This window comes from Calypte anna, chromosome 3 (genome assembly GCF_003957555.1).
Source record: "Calypte anna isolate BGI_N300 chromosome 3, bCalAnn1_v1.p, whole genome shotgun sequence".
In the NCBI taxonomy this organism is placed as follows: Eukaryota; Metazoa; Chordata; class Aves; order Apodiformes; family Trochilidae; genus Calypte; species Calypte anna.
Window position 1 is genome coordinate 1,322,850 of NC_044246.1, and position 21,961 is coordinate 1,344,810.

A 21,961-nucleotide genomic window follows, 5' to 3' on the forward strand; every position below is an offset into this window, starting at 1 on the left:
ACAGGGTGAGGAGGCTTCGTTGTCAGGAGAATAAAGAGCTCTCTGAAGTGAGGTACCTGAAGAATAACCCCAAGAAAGCCTTTTGTCTGAAGCGGGGTTACAAAGTGTTATAGGGAATAATCAGCCAAAATACAGCACCCAGTGTGTCACTCCCAGGGGGAGGGATGGAGAAAGTGCTCAGCCTGACCCGGAGGGACTGCAAACCCATTTCAGCAAACCCGAGGGCTGGCTGAGGGCAAAGGACTGGGGGGCTGCGGGGACAGGGCAGGGGAGCTGCTGCTGTCCCATGTGGGCATCTCAAACGCGGGGAGAGGAGAGGGAATAAGAGATGAAATGAACCCATTTCCTTCAGGAAGACAGATCAATAATTGTAATTTGCTCTTTTTAAGCAGAGTGAGGTCCTGCAGAGCTGAGGAGCAGCCCTGGCTGGTAAATTCAAGCCCAAGGCGTCCCAGGCTGGCAGCGCTGTCCCCGTTAACCCTTCCCTGCACGGTTTACAAACCCCAGCACTGCTTGGGGCTGCCTTCCCCCTGCCCCAGCACCCAGACCTTCCTTTGGGGGGGGAGATCAGCTCCTGCTCTGCAAGGAGCCCCAGGACAGGCTCTCGGATGCCCTAACCCGTGCTGACCAGACAGCATCACACCCTCCCCTTCATTTTTAACTTTGAATTTCAACCCTCCCCCCTGCCCTCACTCTGCCTCCCCCCTCTCAGCTCCCCAGGGTGCTGTTACCTGCGCTCTCCTCCCACCCCACGGCTCTCGGGCTGCTCGGGCACCCAGCAGTAGCTGTCTGCTGCATTTTTAGCTGGCCGCTTCTCCCTTTTGGCTGCCCTCCTCTTGCAAGCCAGCAGGGCCAAGGCGAAGGCCAGCAGCAGCAGGATGGCTACCAGGCTGCCCAGGATGTAGTAGAGGAGCAGCCGGGGGCCATCGGCACTGTGCTCAGGGCCAGGAGCTGACCCTGCTGCCGTGGGGGCCGGCGGTGTCACCCCGAAAGGGATGCCCAGGGTCTGGGGAATGCCCGTGGTCCGGGGGAGGACGCCCGTGGTCCGTGGGGCACCCGTGGTCTGGAGGATGCCCGTGGTCCGGGAGATGCCCGGGGTGCCGCTGGGGTGCCCCGCAGGCTCCTCTCCGGCGGTGGGTGCAGCACGGCAGCCCCGTCCGTCCTCCTCTGGAAGGAGCCCGGCAGGACAGACGCACTCGAAGCCGCCGGGGAAGTTGTGGCAGGGCCCGGGGCAGGGATCCCGCAGGCACTCATCCACATCCAGGCAGGAATCGCCGCTGCGGTGGTAGCCGTGCCTGCAGGCGCAGCGGAAGGAACCGGGGACGTTGAGGCAGAGCTGGGGGCAGGCGTCGGGCCGGGCACATTCATCCTCATCGCGGCACTGGTGGCTACCGGGCCCCGCTGGCCGGTAGCCGGGCCGGCAGAGGCAGACGAAGCTGCCGAGCGTGTTCTGGCACTCGTGCTGGCAGGGCCCGGACAGGCACTCGTCCACATCCACGCAGCTCCGGCCGTCGGAAGCCAAGGTGTAGCCGTCCTGGCAGCCGCACTGGAAGCCGTCGGGCAGCGTCCGGCAGGTCCCCGGGCAGGGGTTGGGGTGACAGGCGTCTCGGGGCAGGCAGGAGACCATGTCGGGAGCCAGGGTGTAGCCGGGGTGACAATCGCAGCGCCGGGGCTCTCCCGGCTCCTGCAGGCAGCGGTGCTGGCAGCCCCCGTTGCGGTGGGAGCAGGTGGCGGGGCAGAAGGGGCCGGGGGGGTCCCAGGCGAAGCCCCCGTCCTCCAGGGGCCCTTTGCAGACAGCGAAGGAGGAGGAAGCGCTGTTCTCCTGGCAGTCGGCCTCGGCCAGCGTGCCGAAGGGGGCGGCTGCCAGCGAGGGGCTGCGGACCCCGAAGGGGGTGGTGTAGGAGACCCGGCCGGGCCCCGGCAGCGGCAGCGGCCCGCACATCCCCCGGAAGATGAACTTGCAGAGGAAGGCGGGCAGGGGGCCCCGGCAGGGCCGGTCAGCCCAAACTCCCAGGCCGGAGGGTCCGTCGGGCTGCAGACCCACGCAGCGGGAGCTGAGGCAGGTGACCGCGGGCTCCGACAGCCACGCCGTGTAATTCCCGGCTTCTCCTCCGCCAGCCCAGGAGAAACCCCGCAAAGGCTCCTGCGGCTGCACGCACCGACCTCGGGAGAGCCACAGCCCGATCCAAGCCGGGCCGGGCCGGCCGGCGGCCGCCATCAGCTCCTGCAGGCTCCGGGCCTCGGCGGGGCTGCGAACCGGAGCCAGGTTGCCTCCGTTGTTCCGGCACCGCTCCTGGGCCGCGCTCCAGCTCAGTTCGGCTCGGTGCAAGGTATAACAAGCGGTACCGGCGCAGATCACCTCGACGTCCTCCTCCCCGGAGCCCGGCGCTGGCAGCAGCAGCAGGAGAAGCAGCCGAGCGATGCTCATCCCGCCGGCTGGACGGACGGACCGACAGACGGACGGACGGAGCGGACGGGCCGCTGGCTCACATCCCCCCGTCCCACCGCATCCTGTGCGGCCGAGTCTCCTATTTATCACCGGAGGCTCCGGCTTCCTGTAGCGTGGCTCCGGCTGCTTGTTGACGGCCCCGGTGCTGCTGGGCTCCCCATCCTCCCCTGCCCCCCCGGCTCCTCGCTCCCATCCCAAGGCTCGGAGGGGACAGGGTGGCTGCGGCCCGCGACGCTTTTCTGCCAGGCTCCTGCACTTTTACTTTTTTTTTTTTTTTTTTTTTTTTCCTGTGGTTTTCACGGGCTTAATCTACTCGCTCAGCCGGCAAGATGATGTTTTCTAAGCCCTTATAGGGCCCGGTCGTTTCCAGGCATTGCTAAAAGGGTAAAAACCAAAACAAAGCAAAAACCCAAACCCTGACGAAAAACCAAGAAGCCGTGGGATCCCTCGCTACCGGCTTCTAGAAGAAACAGAATATTTGGCACGGTGTCTCAGGCACACGCTACATTTCCAGCGCATTTTTCCCCTTCTTCGTGTGCTTTAAATAGACGGAGAAGCCCTGAAATAGGAGCTGGGTCGTGGGAAGGACCGGACGGAGCCAAGCTCGGCCGGGCCCCGGTACCAACCCGTCTGTGCCAGGGCTACCGCTGGCCCCGGGGCTACCCCAGCCTCAGGCGGGTTCTGCTGTGATGCTCCGAGCTCCTGACCCACGGGTCACTTGACCCCGGTTCCGTGTGGGGAGAGGCTCAGCTGGGCTGGGCCGGTGTCGGGGCCAGCAGGGAAAGGGCAGAGGCGTTAATTCTGCACAATGAAGTTTAAACAAATCTTAAGGATGCTAAAGCCCCTGCAAGGGCTCGAGGAGACTTCTCTGCAGCAGGGTGGAAGGATCCAAAAGCATTTCTGCAGCGTGACTGACATTTAAATATTTTTAAATATTTAAATTAAATATTGGCCAGTGCAGTTTGCTGTGCTTATCCTTTTTTTTTCTTCTTCTTCTTCTTTTTTTTGACCAGGTGATGCCAAGCAACACAGTGACCTCTGCCCATCTGTGCCCCACCACCCCAGGCATGTCCTGGTTTGGCCTCATCCTTTTTTACTTTACTGTAGAGCTGTCCTTTCCAAAGAGATTCCTGCCCACAGAGAGGTCAGGATGGTGACAAGTGTGGGGCAGGGGGAAGCTTCCTGAGCTGCCCTGAAGCAGGCAGGGCTGGAGGAGAGAGAGGTTCTCCAGATGTGCTGCTGGGAGAGCAAAGAAGCAAAAAGTGAGTTTAACAAAACCCTAATCCCAGTTCCCTTGCTGGGCTGCCAACCCTCCTGCATCCCAGGGCCTCCTCCTGGAGCTTCCATCTCACTGGGACTGGGCTTGGGGTCTCAGCTCATCTGAAGGTTACAAAGACCTCGGGTGTAAAGGGTGGAGGATCTGGAGCCCCATCACCAACCTCTCCTTTGGGTCAGCACCCAAACCCAAACACCTGCCTTGGGAGGAAAAACCATACCCTGGTGCCACCCCAGACTGGTTTTCTTCCTGATTCCCTACTGGAAGAAATGGGGGGAATTTTCTTTGGAGGGCCCAGCACAGAAGCTTTGGCTTTCTGCTCAGCATGACTTTGCTTTTATAAAACCCACTGCTGGGTTTTCCTCCCTCCAGCTGAATGGTCAGGCAGGGGCCAAGGGGCTCCCCTGATTATTTGTTACAACTCAGATGGGCAATTTTTGTCCCCAAACCTGGCCTGTTCTAGCTACAGCTCTGCTGGACCTTCCCAAGCTGGGGTTATGGGCAAACCCAAAGATATTTTAAACCAATTTCTAGGTGCCTATCTCAGAGGTCATTCCAGCAGAGCAATTAAACTGCTGGTGATGCTCCTGATGAGGGGGGGTCAGAGGTCTGACCAAGTCAGGGCTCTTGGCTGAGGGAAATTCTTTTTGAAGACCATGGTGTCAGATCCTTTGGTTTGCAGGAATACAGCCAGCAACTTCTTGCAGTGGCTTTTTATTTGTTTTAGTAAACGTAATCTTCCTGCTGGAGCTTTTTACAGCCTGGTTACAATTTGGTGTCCAGGAAACCTCCCCCTCCCCCCAGCTTTTTAGTGAGATCTTCATCTGTGGAGCTTCTGCTGGTATTTTTATCCGCAGTTTTGGCAAGAGAGGATTGCTCAGTAACTTAAAAGTGCTCCATGATTCTATTGGTTTTTATTAAGTGTGCCATGATTTTTAGATTTTCTTCTCAGTTGGGCTGATGGAAAAATCAATCACAGCCCTGGTTCCCAGTTTAAGAGGGGTTTTGTTTCTCATCCCCCACGGCTGGACACGTCTATAAACCCCTGTTCCAGATAAAAATCAAACCCGAATTATCTTCTGGAGAGCAGAAATCCTGCTGAATGGCACGATGCACTTACCAAAAAAAATTATATATATAAAATTAAATAAAAAAAAAATACAAAATCATCTTGCTGAAGGAACTGGTTAAAAAAAAAATCTTACTCCCAGGCCAAAGAAGGAAACATGTACTGTCTGCCTGACATCAGCAGAGGCTGTTTGTGCAAAGCCCCAAGGCTGGGACAAGGGACAATGGGGCCAGGGGGGGGGACACCTGCACCAGCAGCAGCCTGAGAAGAATTGGAGGAACTGAGCTTCCTCTGGGGACCTCCTGAAGGCCACAGCCCCAGGGTGGGGGTGCAGAGCATCAGGTGGTGAGGAGCACCCCACATGCACCGGGCAGGATCTTGGGGGGTGTCAGTTTGGGGAGAGGGAATTTGGGGGGGAATTCAGGCAATTTGGGGCTGGGTTGGCTCCTGCCCAATGCCAGCACTGGAGGGGCTGCTGAGTTTTGGCAGGAGTACACTCCAGGTTATTTGAGTCATAGCTGTATAAATCTACCTGACAATGTTCCACACACACCAAAGGACTTAGATCCTCTGCAGACTGCTCCAATGTGCCTGCATCTTGTCACCTCCAGGTACCTCAGGATGCTGCTGAGTCCCCCCTGAGGAGCAGCACACACCACAGACCCTCCAGGGCTCTTTGCAGGGGCCAAATCCTCCCTGTGAGCAAAGGCAGCCAAGGCAGGGTTAGAGGGAAAGCAGATGAGAACATTTGCCCCTGTGCTCAGCTCTGGGGAGGCCACAGCTTGAGTCCTGTGTCCAGTTCTGGGCCCCTCAGGAAGTTCAGGAAGGAGCTTGAGGTGCTGGAGCAGGTCCAGAGAAGAGCAAGGAGGCTGTGAAGGGATCCGGCACAAGTGCTGTGAGGAAGGGCTGAGGGAGCTGGGGGTGTTGAGGCTGGAGAAGAGGAGGCTCAGGGGAGACCTCATCACTCTCTGCAACTCCCTGAAAGGAGGTTGGAGCCAGGGGGGGGTTGGGGAGGTATCAGTGGGATATCTGGGCACAGACTAAAGAATTTTTTCCTAATATCCAACCTAAACCTCCCCTGGCAGAGCTGAAGCTCTGCCAGGGGAGGTTTAGGTTGGATATTAGGAAAGGATTCTTAGCAGAGAGGGTGATCAGACATTGGAATGCCCAGGGAGGGGTGGATTCTCCATCCCTGGAGGTTTTTTAGGAAGAGCCTGGATGTGGCACTGAGTGCCATGGGCTGGGAACCACGGGGGGAGTGGATCAAGGGTTGGACTTGATGATCTCTGAGGTCCCTTCCAACCCAGCCCATTCTATGATTCTGTGATTCTATGTTCCTGGGTGCTTTGTGGTGCTTTCCCCAGGAGGCTGTGGCAGGGCAGGGGGAGCAGTGGGGAGGGGGCTGCACCTTGCTGGCAGCTGCTGCAGCATCCAGGCAGGATGGAGCCTGCTCCTCATGGAGCAAAGCCACAGCAAAAGGACCGTTCCTACAGCAGGCTCCAGGAATCCCCCAGCCACCAGATCCGGGTGCTTGTGAGCAGCCAGGCTTTGTTAAAATAAATCAAAACTTATCAGCTGCTGAGATGAAAGGCAGCCCCATGAGGAGGGCACTTCCCTCTCCTCCCAGCCCCTCAGTCCCTTTTATCCCCACAGCCTGGGGCCAGACACTGCTGCTTGTCCCTCTTCATTTGTCTTGCTTTTTATTTTCTTGCTTTTTTGTTGTTTTTTTTTTTTCCCTCTGCTGCAGACAATGCTGCCCAAATCACCAAGCTGCTGGGTTTTGTCATTATTATTATTAAAAACAAAACAAAACAAAAACCCCCACAGCTTTGTGAGCCAACCCAAGTGATAACTGGAGTCGGGAAGAATTATTTTGTGGTCCTTGCCCAGTTGGCTGTGGGCAGGGAGTGTGCAACCCCTGTGCCAGCCTGTGCTGCTCCTCTGGGGAAACCTCTGCTTGTCTGGGATGGTTTCCACCTTCAGAAAGATGTTTTTCACCTTCAAAAAGACCTTTTTCCCCTCCTCCAGAGGAAGGAGTCACTGGGAGCCAGCAGCAATCTGCTCTGGTTTCCATCTCCCTCTGCTCAGGGAAGGAGCTGCCTTTTCCCAAGCAGATGAAACCCTGGCTGTGTCCATCCTGGCTCAGAGAGGTGACATCCAGCTGGCCACCTGGGCCTCCTGCGTGGCCACCAAACCAGGGAACCTCTGCCATGCAGACCCAAGGGAAGGTTGGGCATCCCCAGGTCTCCATGTGTCCTGCCTGGTGGAAAACTGCACAGGAACACCAATCCCACACCCAGTAATGCCTGAAACACCTGAGACTCATTAATAATCATCTGGGATGAGTTGTGGTCCTAGCAGAGCTCTGGAGATTCAGAAATTCACCCTGGGTAACACATCTGCCCAGGACAAGGACCATGGCAGGGCACAGGGATCTCCCCAGGGATGGGACTGGAGCCAAACTGGGGTAAATTCCAATGGATTTGTCCTCCTGCTGCTCTTGGCAGTTTTAGTGGGGACAGGACCAGGTTTTGTCTCCCTGGGCTGAGGAGGACAAAAAGGGGAGGAAAATTAAAGCCCAGGTGGTGAGGACAGGATGGAGGCATCAGACTCATAAACTGACCCCTTCTCACTCATTTCAGTGCCTGCGTTTGTTCCCCTGGGTGGGGGCTTCCCATGGAAACTCTGCCTGTCTCCAGTGGTGCTGGGGAATGGCTCCAAAATGTGATTCTTTATGGAGTTTGTTCCCAGTCAGATGGGTGGCTGAGAGGGGAGGTGGTTCCCAGGGTTCTGCCCTCTCCTCAGCCAGCCCAGTGCTGGTGGTGGATTTGTGCATTTCTGGGATTTCTTTCATGATCACTTATCCATGCAGTGCTGCAGATTCATGTAGGATTGGTGATTTAGTTTAAATACAGTGGAAAAGTGCAATGGTTTAGTAGTAATTAAACCTCAGCTGTAGGAGCAGTGTGGATATGTGTGTAAGGTAATCACACACTCTCCCATTTTAATTTGCCACTGAGTTTGCATCAACACCAGCCCTCTAGATAAAGATCTGATCTCCATCTTTTTGATAGATTAATCCACAGAGAGGCAAATAATCTGTGATTCATAATCCCATCAAGTTCTTTAATGTTTTTGGAAGGCCAACTGTAAAATTATAATCATAGAATCCTAGAATCCTAGAACTGGCTGGGTTGGAAGGGACCTCAGAGATCATCAAGTCCAACCCTTGATCCACTCCCGCTGCAGTTCCCAGCCCATGGCACTCAGTGCCACATCCAGGCTCTTTGGAAAGATCTCCAGACACGGAGAATCCACTACTTCCCTGGGCAGCCCATTCCAATGCCTGATCACCCTCTCCAGAAAGAAATTCTTTCTCATCTCCAACCTAAACCTCCCCTGGCACAACTTGAGACCTTTTGTGCCCTCTTGTCTTGCTGAGAGTTGCCTGGGAAAAGAGCCCAACCCCCCCCTGGCTCCAACCTCCTTTCAGGGAGTTGCAGAGAGTGATGAGGTCTCCCCTGAGCCTCCTCTTCTCCAGCCTCAACACCCCCAGCTCCCTCAGCCCTTCCTCACAGCACTTGTGCTGGATCCCTTCACAGCCTCCTTGCTCTTCTCTGGACCTGCTCCAGCACCTCAAGCTCCTTCCTGAACTTCCTGAGGGGCCCAGAACTGGACACAGGACTCAAGCTGTGGCCTCCCCAGAGCTGAGCACAGGGGCAGAATCCCTTCCCTGGACCTGCTGGCGACACATTTCTGGGATTTACACATTTCTGGGATTTACACATTTCTGGGATTTATCCATTTCTGGGGGAGCATCTGCTTTGGCAGCCTCACTCTTAGGGCTGTCAGCTCTGGGGTCTGCACTTGCTTTTCTGTTTATAAAGGATTTTGCTGCTGTTCTTTCCATGCAGAGCAGGCAAACCAAGGGGTCCCGAGCTGGACTTTGGGCTCTGTTCTGGTTGGTTTTGCAGCTACCCAGAGAAATGAAAAAAATATCTGTCATCCAGCTGAGTTCTGTCTGAACCAGAGGTGAGGGGGCAGTGGGAGGGTTTCCATTTACAGCTGGGAGGTTCTGAGCCCCTCTGCAGGCAGCAGCTCCATGACCAAACTTCTGTGTGCCCATGGGGAGCGTCATCCCTGTCCCTGTAGGACAGATCAGCCCCATGAGTGTGTGTACATAGATGTGTCTCTGCTCAAAGGCCTGGCCATGGAGCTGTGTCTTTTAAAGTAAAAAAAAAAATTAAAAAAATTTAAAAAAAGGTGCTTTTGGGATCCAGAATCTCTTCTGGGGGCTGTTCTGAAAAGCTTTTCAAACACGATGTTTCCTGCATTCCAGCAGCCCTGATGTAGCTCCCCAGGAGCCTGGAAAAGAAGGTTAGAAATGGGATGGTTTGAGGGACAGCTGCTGGATGAAATCCAAGGGGCCATGCCCAGAAGTGTCACGGATCTGACCCCATGCTGAACCCCAGCACCAAAATGGGAAGATCCAGGGGGGCTCAGGCCACATTTCCCACATCCCCACCATGAATCTGGAGGGCCTGATGCCCTCTGCCAGGAATTCTGCCCCTGGCCCCGTGCCCTGCGTGCCCTAAGCAAGAATTCCCAGTGAAATTGTGGCTTTTCCTGCTTTTACTGAAGAGGAGTTTCTGGCTCCTGGCACTCAGATGGGCTTTGGGGGGCTGCTCCCCACTGTCTCCATGCATGAGGAGGATGCTTCCCCCCTGTCCCCACAGATAACCCCATTCCCCTGACCTGGGATGAACCCTGCAAGGTGGGGATGGGCAGGGTCCCACCCAGCTGCTCCCAGTTTGCTGCTGGCCCCGACCAGTGCCTGTCCCATTACAGCTGCACAGGAGGCCTTGGCAGGGAGCCCTGTGCTGGTGGCACCTCTGGAGCCAGGCTCAGGACAGGACATCAGGGCACAGTTTGTGTCCCCTCTGGGGTAGAGCTGACTGCAGACACCCAGGGAGCAGCCTGGGGGCAAGTTGGGCACTTGTGCTGCCCACATCACCCCCCTGCCACCCCACCCACTGTCACCCCACTGCCACCCCACTGTCACCCCACTGTCACCCCACTGCCACCCCACTGTCATCCCACTGTCACCCCACTGTCACCCCACTGTCTGCCACCCCACTGCCACTCCACTGCCACTCCCCAAATGGCCACCCCACTGTTACCCCACTGCCACCCCACTGCCACCCCACTATCACCCCACTGTCACCCCACTGTCTGCCACCCCACTGTCACACCCCTGACACTCCCCAAATGGCCACCCCACTGTCTGCCACCCCACTGCCACTGTCTGCCACCCCACTATCACCCCACTGTCATCCCACTGTCACCCCCCAAGTGGCCACCCCATTGTGACCCCCCCCACTGCCACCCCATTGTCACCCCCCTGACACTCCCCAAGTGGCCACCCCACTGTCACCCCCCCACTGTCACCCCACTGTCACCCCCCTGACACTCCCCAAGTGGCCACCCCACTGTCACCCCCCCACTGTCACCCCACTGTCTGCCACCCCACTGCCACCCCACTGTAACCCCACTGCCACCCCCCAAAATGGCCACCCCACTGTAACCCCACTATCACCCCCTGGAAAGGAGCAGCATCTCCTGGGGTTCTCTGGGGTTGCTGCTCCCTCAGGGGTTGGGGGGGATGATGCAGCCCCCAGGCCCTGCTCCTCAGGGTCCTGTGCAGGTCCTGCACTGCCTGCCCCTCCTGGCCCTGCTCCTGGGGGCTCTCACACCCCCTTCTTCTCTGGGCTCTGCTTCAAACAGGGCTCCAAATTCAGCTCCTCCTGGTCCTACAGACTTGAGGTGAGCAGCTGGGGGATTGGGGCCAGCAGGTAAGGGATGCACTGCAGGTTCTTCAGTGGTCTGGGGAAGCTTCTTGGGGAAGGGTTGGGGTTGGGGTTGGCTCTGGGGGTGCTGGAGCTGCTGGTGGGCAATGGCCTCAAGTTGTGCCAGGGGAGGTTTAGCTTGGATATCAGGAACAATTTCTCCCTGGAAAGGGATGTCAGGGCCTGGCCCAGGGCAGGGCTGGAGTCCCCATCATCCCTGGAGGATTTTAAAGCCCTGGAGATGTGGGGATGAGGGACATGGGGTGGGGGTGGCCTGGGCAGGGATGGGTTGGACTGGGTGAGCCCAAAGGTCTTTTCCAACCCAACCCATTCCAGTTTCTTTGCTGGGGCCCCAGGAAAACGAGTGTCCTGCTGCTGGCCAAGCCCTGTTGGCATCTGGGGTTGTTGTGCAGAACGTGCTGCTTGGGACAGCACGAGGGGAAACGGGGCCCCAGCCACGGATCTTTTATTTTTATTTTTATTTTTATTTTTAATTTATTTCTTAATGTGCTCCCAGCTGTACAGCAACAACAAAACCAACCCCAACGTGGCGTTTGCCTCGTGTCTCAGTGCTCCTGCAAGCTGCTGGCAGAGCCCAGGTCAGAGTGCTGGGGCAGGGCTTGCCTTTAACTGCAAACAGATTGGGGAAGAGATGCTTCCCAAAAGCAGCTCCAGGGGTAAGGAGAAGGCTGGGGCTGGGTCCTGAGGGGGGGTCTGATGGCTGGGTACTGCCAGGAAGTTGTGTGGCTTTATTTAATGCAGGAAACAACAAAGTCCCCTTGCTAGAGGATAAGAAAACAAGAATAACTTAAAAAAATATATATAATAATGATGAAATAAATGTCTTCCAGCCCAGGCTGTGAGCAGCCCCACGGAGAGGCAGCAGGAGGGGATGCAGAGCTGGGAGCATCTGTGGGCAAAGTGCTGCTGAGCTGGGGGGCTCCTCTCCCAGAGAGTCCCATTTAATTGTGGGGAAACAAACCCCAGCACCCAAAGCTTCTGCTGCCCTGTACTGGTCAGGTCCTTACTGGTTAATGGAACACAACTGGGACAGCTGGAGCTGGGGAGTCCCTAGGCACTGAGGAGGGGGCTGGGGGGCTCCTGCTGCTCTCTGGTGTCTGTTCTGCTCCCCAAGGTTCCAAACCAGCTCATGAGGGCTGGAAAAGTAACTCCTGGTGTGACTGCCCAGCTGGGGAGGTGTTGGTGGAGTCAGCACCCACCTGGATGGAAGGAAACGGTGAATGAGGAGGGGAAGGGGCAGCTCATCCCTTCCCTGAGCATCAGCACAGGATGGAGCTCTCATCATTTCTCTTTCTAGAGGAGATTTGCTATTTGCACAGCAGTCCTCATCTGGGGGCTTTTTTTGATTATTATTATTTTTAATTTTTTCCTTTTTTAATTTTTCATTTTTCATTTTTATTTTTATAATTTTTCTTTTTAAATTCCTTATATTATTATTTAATTTTTATTTTTAATATTTTTTAAGTTTATTTTCTCTCGAAGCCTGTCAGTGTGCAGTGTAAGGACCTTCCCAGCAGCTTCATCTGTCTGTGGGCTCTTGCTGCTGTCAGCATTTCTCCAGCCCTGGAGCAGCTCCCAGGCTGCAGCCTGGGGGAGGATCTGGGTGGGTTTTGAACCCTCCCGAGAGCAGAGGCACCTGGGCTGTGTCATCCCTCCAGGCTCCCCCGTTCCCTGCCCTGTTTCACAGCTCCGAGTGGAGCTGCTCAGCGTGGGCTCCCACCCGGGTGGGCTGGGGCTGCCTCCTGCTCTTCAGCATCCCCAGCCAAAAGGGGATTTTCCCCCTATTTCTGGGCTGTTGCCAGCAAAGCTGCTGAGCCACATGCATCTCCAGACCTCCTCATCATCACACTGAGCTGGTTTGGATCCCCTGCAGGTAAAACCCGAGCTGCTCTTGCCCTGACCCTGCTCCCTGGGGCTGGGTGCTCCTCCTGGCCCTGCTCCTCTACACCCAACATCCTTGGAGCATCCCCTGGTGCTGAGCTGGCAGCACCCACGGGCACCACCAGAAGGTCTGGAGCATCCCCTGGGAGCAAAGCAGCACCAGGGGCTGGTGCAGAGGTGGCAGCTCTGAGCTGGGAGCTCCTGGTGGCTCTGGTGACATCCAGGTGGTGACATCCATCCCTGGGATCCCGGTGTCTGGGCTGTCCCTGCTGGGATGTCTGGAGGCACAGGGATAAAGGAATGGCCACCAGATGCTGCTGGAGGTGGGGACAGGACACAGTCACTGCCTTGGGGCTGGAATTGTGCCCAGGGCAGATGCTGGGAGGCAGAGGAAGCCGGAGCTCTGGTGCTCCTCTCCTCAGAGGGACTTTGGCACCGTGGCCCTGATGCAGGAGGGCTGGGGGTGAGGAGCTGGGGGGTGATGGGCTGGGGGTGATGGGCTGGGGGTGATGGGTGGGGGTGATGGGCTGGGGGTGATGGGTGGGGATGCTGGGCTGGGGGTGGTGGTTTCACACAGGGAGAGGGGGAGGCTCAGACTGGGTGCCAAGAAGGGAGTGCTGACTCTGGGTGTGCTGAGAGCCTGGCCCAGGTTCTCCATCCCTGGAGACCATCCAGACCTGGGCTGGTTGGAGATGTCCTTGTTCACTGGAGGGCTTCAAAAAGGTCCCTTCCCACCCAAACCACTCTGGGACTCTTGCCCATCCTCTCCTCCAGCACAGCTCCAGCTCAGGGTGGTCCCAGGGGGTGGTCAGAGCCTCTTGTGCTTGGATCCTGTGTGCTCAATCTGTGTGTGTCTGCATTTCAGCCCAACCTCTGATCATCTCTGGCTGCCTGATAAACCACGTTGTGCCACCAAGTTTAACTAGGGGGCTTTGGGGCTTTGGTTTTGTTTTGTTTTTAAAAAGTGATATTAGGAGTTCACCAAAAGCAGCTGGAGCTGCAGGCTCAGGAAGGAGCTGAGCAAATCCCCAAGGAGCCTCCCTGCCATGGTGCTGCTGGCTGAGCACCCAGGGAGGGGAAACCTGCTAAAAATGTTGATCCCAGGGGAAAATCAGGAATTCTGAGCCTGCTGGGGGGCTGCAGTGGTTCAGGTTATAGATGAGGTGCCCTTCCCAGGCTCTCTGCAAGTGGAAGCTCTGGACTGTTGCTGGAATACCAGGAATACAGAAATGACCTGGCAGCAGCAGGGACACTAAAAAGAATTGCTCTGGTCAAGCTTCCTGAGCTCCTTCTGGGCACCCTTTGGTTCCCTGCAGAAGGCTCAGATCCCCAGGGAATGGGAGTGAGCAAGAATTTGCCCTGGGAATCCTCCTGGGAATGTCACTCACTGCCTGGGAGCAGGAGCAGGGGGAGCACCAGGATCCCTGCAAGGAAACCCCAACCCCAAGGGAAGCTTTGCCTCCTAACTTGTCCTTGGAGTGCTTCTTTTTGTTTAAATATTCATTTATTTTGCCCCCTGTCCTCAGGTGTCTGCAGTGCCTGCTGGGTGCTGGGGCAGCAGAGGTTGAGCCCTTGCCATGGGTGGGAGCAGCTTTAGGGAGACAAGAGGAATAAATCAGATCTGTCCCCTGAAGGATGCTCTGGGAGGGGGAGCAACATTCTGCAACAAATACTTCTGGGTTCTGTTGTGTCAGGGGGGAAGGTGAAGAAGAGGACAGGCTTAGGAAGAAAAACAACAAACAGATTACATAAAAATAACCTAGCAACCCCTCCTGTTCATTTCAGCAGGAGATTTCGGGCTGTTGCTGTTGGAGTCCCCCCAGGACACCTGGCTGGGGTGCACACCCTCTGGCTGCACAAATAAACCTTGGGAATCCTCTGGCCAAATGATCCGAGCCATCTGGGGTCTTGGAGCCTGGAGAAGTCCCTGCCAGGGGTCAGTGCCTGGGATCTGCCTACCTGCTCTGGGCTCCCATCCTCCCCCCTGGATGCTGGGTGGGATGGGATGGGATGGGATGGGGTGGGATGGGGTGGGATGGGATGGGATGGGATGGGATGGGATGGGATGGGATAGGATGGGATAGGATGGGATGGGATGGATGGGATGGGGTGGGATGGGATGGGATGGGATGGGATGGGATGGGATAGGATGGGATGGGATGGATGGGATGGGATGGGATGGGATGGGATGGGATGGGATGGGATAGGATGGGATGGGGTGGAATGGGATGCTGGGGCAGGGGGAGGCAGGGTTGGGTGCCAGCACCCTGGGATGGGCTCCTCAGCTCCCAGTGCTGCAGCAGATTGCTGCTGAATCCCCTGTGAGTCCTGAGTTTCATAACACAGCCTGGTCATCTGCTCTGCTGGGTGAGCCAGGAGATCTCTTGGCAGGGTTTTGGGGTGCAGCTTGGGATTCTCCCCTGTCAGCAGCACAGGCTGGGCAGGGTTTCCATCTTGCCTCATCCCTTGGCTGCCTGCAGTATTTATTTTTGTTTTCTTCCCCTTGGTGCAAAGGAATAAAGGTTATTAAATACTCACAGCAAGGACTGGGAAGTACTGATACTCAGGCACGTGCCTGCTCTTTGGGGCCTGCAGCAGCCCTTGTGCAACCCTGGGCTCTGCTAAGTTGTTTTTTTTTAAATAAATAAAATTCCAAATTAAAGCCAGCCCCAACCCACACAGAACCCTCAGCAGGGATGAGCTGAGTGTGAGCAGGTCCTGGCTCACCCAGGACTCAGCATCCCTGGTGCCTTCCCCTCCCTTGACCCCTCCAGCTCCTCTGCCCAGCCCTGAGCCCCCATCTCGGGTGGGTCACCCACTGGTGATGCAGCTCCAGCTCCACTCTGCCTTCCCAGACAAGAGGCCAAGCTTTGCTCTGCTCAGGAGCAGCTTTGGCTTTGCTCTCTGTGTGCCTCAGAGGGCAGGGTGGGGGGGAGGGAGATGGTTTCACCAATATATTTTTTTTTTCTGAAGTTTCTCCTAATTTCCCCATGAAACTTTAAAACTTGAGCTCTGACCACAGGCTCAGAGCTTGAGGTTTCCCTCAGTAAACACCCCCTGCCTCCCAGGCTGTTCTGCAGTGCATCTGAGGGAAAGCTTGCAGAAGGGAAACGCTGAGTGAGGAGCAGGGAGAAGCCTGGGATGGATGGTCCTGAGCTGCCCGGGGCTGTAAGGAGCTCCCTGTGCATCCCTGCACCTCCTGTTCCCCCCCCTGAGGGCACCTGGATCCCGGCAGCCCCAGGTGGGCCAGGAAAATGAGTGATCTGCATTGCCTGGGGGACCCTGCAGAGAGCAGCGTGTGGGGCAGCTCCTTGGGCCGGGATGGAATGAGGGGTTCCAGCACCAATGGATTTCCCAGCCCAGGTCTGACCCTGCTGGATGCTGCTGGGTGCTGCTGGGTGCTGCTGGGTTCTGTGGGGTGCCGCTGTGTGCTGCTTGGTGCTGCGGGGTGCTGCTGGATGCTGCGGGGTGCTGTGGGGTGCTGTGGGGTGCTGTGGGGTGCTGTGGGGTGCTATGGGGTGCTGTGGGGTGCTGTGGGGTGCTGTGGGGTGCTGTGGGTGCTGTGGGGTGCTGCGGGGTGCTGTGGGGTGCTGTGGGGTACGGTGGGGTGCTGCTGGGTGCTGCGGGGTGCTGCTGGGTTCTGTGGGGTGCTGCTGGGTGCTGTGGGATGCTGCTGGGTGCTGCTTGATGCTGTGGGGTGCTGCTGGGTGCTGCGGGGTGCTGCGGGGTGCTGCTGGATGCTGCGGGGTGCTGCTGGGTTCTGTGGGGTGCTGCTGGGTGCTGTGGGATGCTGCTGGGTGCTGCTTGATGCTGCGGGGTGCTGCTGGATGCTGCTGGGTGCTGCGGGGTGCTGCGGGGTGCTGCTGGGTGCTGCTGGGTGTTGCGGGATGCTGCTGGGTGCTGCTGGATGCTGCGGGGTGCTGCTGGGTGCTGCAGGGTGCTGCGGGGTGCTGCTGGGTTCTGTGGGGTGCTGCTGAGTGCTGCGGGGTGCTGCTGGGTGCTGCTGGGTGCTGCGGGGTGCTGTGGGGTGCTGCTGGGTTCTGCGGGGTGCTGCTGGGTTCTGCAGGGTGCTGTGGGGTGCTGCGGGGTTCTGTGGGGTGCTGCTGGGTGCTGCGGGGTGCTGCTGGGTTCTGCAGGGTGCTGTGGGGTGCTGCGGGGTTCTGTGGGGTGCTGCTGGGTGCTGCGGGATGCTGCTGGGTGCTGTGGGGTGCTGTGGGATGCTGTGGGGTGCTGCTGGGTGCTCAGCCTCAGGCAGGCTCAGGGAGCCCTTGGACACAAAGCGAGCAGGAGTCAGGAGTCAGTCCCTGCCTGGCCCAGCAGGAATTGGGGCAGAAAGGAAGAACTGGAGCAGTTCCTGCTCAGGTGAGGAGGGAGGAGCTGGTTCCTTCTGGTTCCTGAGGTGTCTTCCCCATGGGAATGGGTTGTCCCTATGGAATGGGAATGTCGGGCTGTGGGAAACACCTCTGGCTTGGAGCTGAGCTGGGGGGCAAGAGAGGTTCTGGGGATCCCCATGCTCTGTGTCCTCCCCTTTGGGGCCACAGAGGATCCCAAAGGGCCATAGAGGATCCCAAAGGAATCCAACCCCCACCACGATCCCACCGCTGGATTCAGGTCCAGAATGGGTGGGGGGATGCAGGGTGGGGGTTTGGGGCTCTTGCTGACTTTGGGGAGCTCTCCTTGCTGGTCAGGACAGCCTGGGGGAAGGTGTCTCAATGTCTGAGGCTTCCTGCCTGGAGCAGAGCCAGGGGAGTGGTGGGCTTTTTTCTTTTAAATTAAATATTAATTTCCTCTCTTTGGAGCCTGTTTACTTGTCCTGCACGATTTCCTGCCCCTGCTCCCTCACCCTCCTCTTGGAGCTGCTGCATTTGTGGCTTTTCCCCCATCAGAATTCCCTGGCTGAGGTTTGGCACCTGGCAGCCCCGAGGCTGGGGATGGGAATGGATCCAGGGGACAGAACCTGGATCCCAGGGGATCCCCCAGACACCAGGACATCCCTGCTGGGCCAAACCTGAGCTCCTGGTGATTCCCCAGCCCTGGGGTGGGGAGGGATCTCTGTGACTCAGTGGGGCAGCTCCATCCAGCACACCCAGATGCTTTGCTTCTTGGTTTCCTCTTTTATTTTTAATTATTTGTGTTTTTTCTGTCCCAGCCCAGCCGCACACGTGGAGGAGATGTGTTTGGAGGAGATGTGTTTGGAGATGTGTTTGGAGGAGATGTGTTTGGAGATGTGTTTGGAGGCAGCTGAAACCTGCCCGAAGGAAAGGTGAAGGGAAAGGCAGGGCTGGAAACAAGCCCTGGGGCTGGGGAGTTGCCCTGCCCGGGCAGCAATAGCTGGAAGGAAAGGGAGGGTGGAAAATCCTCCCAGGGAATGAGCAGCTCCCGGGGATTTGCAGGATGCTGTGGGATGTGTTTGCTGCTCCTCTGCCACCTGGGGCAGGGGGAAAAAATGAATATAGCCCAAATGTTCAGGGGTTGATCACGGGGTGTGAAGTTCAGCCTGCAGGGATAGAAGGAGGAGAATTAATTTTTTCCTTTCAGAACCCCAGCCTGGATTGGAGGTGGAAGGGACCTTAAAGCTCCTCCAGTCCCAACCCCATGGGCAGGGACACCTCCCACAGCCCAGGGTGCTCCCAGCCCCATCCAACCTGGGCTGAGACCCTGCCAGGGATGGGGCAGCCACAAGAATTTGTCCTTCTGCTCCCAAATCTTCTGTGCATCTTCTGTCCCCATCAGCTGGGGCCAAGGAGATCCCACCAGGGGGGACTGAAGAAGGCAGAGGAGCCTTCAGGCAGAGTGTGTTTATTGGTTGTTTTTTTTAATAAAGCTTGGCAGAAAGGTGTCCTACAGCACACAACAATGTCAAGGTCACCCCTTGGGGACCCGATGCCAACAGCCCCAGGGCATGGAGTGGTCTGGCTGAGAGCTTGGGCATTCCTGCCCCCAGAACTGGGCCCTTTCGGAGGTGTTTCTGTAGTGCTGCCCAGGAAAGGTTCCTCTTTGGGAGAGGAGGATGGGGATGGGATGGGGATGGAGATGGAGATGGGGATGGGATGGGGATGGGGATGGGGATGGGGATGGGGATGGGGATGAGGATGAGGATGGGATGGGATGGGATGGGATGGGATGGGGATGGGATGGGGATGAGGATGAGGATGAGGATGGGGATGGGGATGGGGATGAGGATGAGGATGGGGATAGGGATGGGGATGGGGATGAGGATGAGGATGAGGATGGGGATGGGGATGGGGATGGGGATGGGGATGAGGATGAGGATGAGGATGGGGATGGGGATGGGGATGAGGATGAGGATGGGGATGGGGATGGGGATGGGGATGAGGATGAGGATGAGGATGAGGATGGGGATGGGGATGGGGATGGGGATGGGGATGGGGATGGGGATGGGGATGAGGATGAGGATGGGATGGGATGGGGATGGGATGGGGATGGGGATGAGGATGAGGATGGGGATGGGGATGGGGATGAGGATGAGGATGAGGATGAGGATGAGGATGAGGATGGGGATGGAGATGGGGATGGGATGGGGATGGGGATGGGATGGGAATGGGATGGGGATGGGGATGGTGTGGGATGGGATGTGGATGGGGATGGAATGGGGATGAGGATGAGGATGAGAATGAGAATGAGGATGGAGATGGACAGACTGCCCAGGAGTGCCTGGGTTTGCCTCGGGTGCAGTGAGAGCAGCACTTGCCCTGCCAGTGACATGAGCAGCCCCAAGGCAAAGCAGTTTCCCTTCCTGCTGATGAAGTTTGTCCCTCTGAAGTGCCAGGAACTGGGGATTTATAGCTGAGGTGCAGCATGAGGGGCTGAAAGAAAGATCTGCCCGACTGGTGTGCTCCTTCCCTGCTGGAAGTGTGGGTGCCAGTCTGGGCATCCCTCCCCCAGCACCCGAGCTGGGAATAGTGTGGGATGCTTGGTCCTATTTATTTCTTTTATTTTTCTTTTCCCCACTCCCATTTCTTTGCAAACCCCAGGGGATATTCTGGGATGGAGCACGGCTCTGGGTTGCTCTGTGCCCAAATCTCTGCTGCAAGGATTTGCTGCAGGTTTTTGCAAGGAGCTCAGGAGCAGTGAGGATGTGTGAGGAGCAGCTGGGAAGCCTTGCTGCAGCTTTATTTCTGGTCTCATCAAAGCTGGCTGAATCCAGTATAAACAACAGATATCTTTAGCTAACATTATTCAGGCTGAGCCTCATCCTGTGACCACATCCAAGCAGAAAGCCGAGGGGGAGCCAAAGAAAAGCCCCATCCATGGGAGATGGCCCCTGGATTCTGATGGGTTTGTTTTCCAAGGATTCAGCTGGAAGTCACAGCAAGAAGTGGGCAGCATTTCATTCCCAGGAGCCTGGATGGCCAGGAGAGGGGCTCTGGATCCCCAGTTCAGGGAATGCCCTGGAATCACCATTCCCTTCCTCCCTCCCCCTGGTTCTCACCCCCATCCCTTGGGGGGATGCAAAAGCTGCTGCCAGGTTTATTTCTCACCCAGGATGTGTGATGCTGCAGCAGCTCCAGGTGTGAGGAATCCCTGGGCATTCCTCTGCCATGTGGAGCCTGATCCCCCCCCTGACTCCCTTCTTAAATGAGCAGAAATCCCTAAAGCAGGAATTTCCCTGCTCCTGGGGGGATTGTTGCACTTAGCCACAGGCCAGCAACAACCTGCAAAGGTTTTGCAAGGGGTGAACTAAATGTCTGTGCCCAGGAAAGTGAAGTCAGGAGCTGTGTAAATACCCCCTCACATCTCAGCCCCTGGAATCCTGTGATGCTTTTGTTCAAAAAACCAACCAACAAACAAAAAAAACCTTTAAGTTTCCAGTTCCTTTGGTTATGGAGAAGAGCTCAGAAACCTTCCCCATCCTCATGTTTCAAACCCCAGGCTGGAAACTTCTCCCTTGATGGGTCTGAACCAGAATCCCACGTGTGTCTGGGATGATGTGGAGCAGGATGGGCTCAGGGGGCTGAGCAGAGCATCCCTGGGGCCAGGGCTCAGCTTCTACAGAGCTGTGTCAGACACAAGTCCTGGAGAGATTCCATTCTGGGAGGAAAAAACCCCAAAAGCCACCAGACAGCTTTGCCTCTTTCCCCCCAGGGTTTTTTCTGCTGGTTTTAATGAGCACTGCAGGAGGGGGTTAGAAACCTGGGTGTAAAAGAGGAGAGGAGCAAGAGCTGGGTGCTGTGAGAGGCTCTTTGGTGAGGATGTCATGGCTTGGAGGGGAGGGGAACAGCAGAAACAACTCTTTTTTTTCATGGAAAACAAACACTTTGGAGTCCTGAAAGGCAGCTTGGGTTGGGAGAGCTGCTGCGACCTTGTGGCACATTCAGAGCACTCCCAGCAGGGCTTCCAGGGCCCCTGCACTCCAGGCAGCCTGGGGCTTCTTTCCTTTAGTGGTATTATTATTATTACTATTATTATTATTATTATTAATTTTAATTTATTTTTAGTGTAGCTCATTTACCTCTTGTGCTCCTTCCATCTCCCATTTCCCTGGGGCAGGGGGGTTGCTGGGTGGCAGGAGCTCCCAGGACAGACCCCCCCATCCCTCCTGCTGATGGGACCCTGGGGCTCTTCCTTCTTTCTGATACCGGAGAGGATTCCTGGCTTCAGAGCTGCCTCCCCATCCCCAGCACCCTCAGGGAAAGGGAATCCCTCAGCTGGAGCTCTCCTGCCAGCCCTCTGCTCCGGGGCAAAGCCAACAGCTGGGAAAACCTCTGTGTGGGGGAAGAGAAAACATGAGTTCTACAGCTCTGAAACTGCCTGGGAAAGGTCAAGTTTTGTTTTCTTGCCCTGAGTCCCAGCAGAAACAAAGCCCACGGCACCTGAAGGGCTGCGGGGACCTTGGGTCTCCCTGGGTGGGTGCTGGGTGTGTGCTGGGACCAGGTGCCCTTTGCTCAGCATCCGTGATGATTTCTGGGGGAATAAAAGCCCAGGTCCTGACCCCGGGTGCTTTGGGCTGGGTTTGTGCTGAGCTGTCAGTGTGGGGGTGCTGGAAGTGTTCCCAACCCCGGGAACTGGGGGGACAGGAGCAGTGCTTGGGCAGGAGGCACAGAAAGGGTCAGTGGTGACAGGGCTGGAGCTCAGCACTGCTGGGCAGCACCTGCTGCTCCCTCTGGCTCAGCTCCATCAGTAATTTACATTCCCATGGGAATCCCACACCTGGGGAACCCGGGGCAGGGAGCCCCTTCCCTCCCCTTGGCTCCCGGCCCTGCAGGGATGTGCAGCTGGGATGGGGTTATCCTGGGGAGGGGGGAGGTTTGCAGGGGGGCAATGACCCCCCCTGGAGTACTGGTTAGACTGGTAAAGCAGTTGGTAACTTGCTGGGATGGCACAGGAGGGCTGGATGAGTGAAGGGGCACTGCAAGGCAAAGTGAGTGAGTAAAAACCCAGCTGGAGGCACTGGGGAT

The 21,961-nt window shown here is 56.8% G+C and overlaps 1 protein-coding gene across 1 annotated transcript; it reads right to left on the reverse strand.

Moving 5' to 3' along the window:
- Positions 1–203: 203 nt before the first annotated feature.
- LOC115598157 (complement component C1q receptor-like) lies at positions 204–2,476 on the reverse strand. Its single transcript, XM_030448703.1, has one exon. It carries the CDS (start codon positions 2,426–2,428, stop codon positions 728–730), a length of 1,701 nt encoding a protein of 566 aa, XP_030304563.1. The 5' UTR covers positions 2,429–2,476; the 3' UTR covers positions 204–727.
- Between the last annotated feature and the right edge of the window lie 19,485 nt (positions 2,477–21,961).

What these genes read in the sequence shown, in the direction of transcription:
- LOC115598157 (XM_030448703.1), bottom strand. Translation starts at nt 2,428, where the DNA reads ATGAGCATCGCTCGGCTGCTTCTCCTGCTGCTGCTGCCAGCGCCGGGC.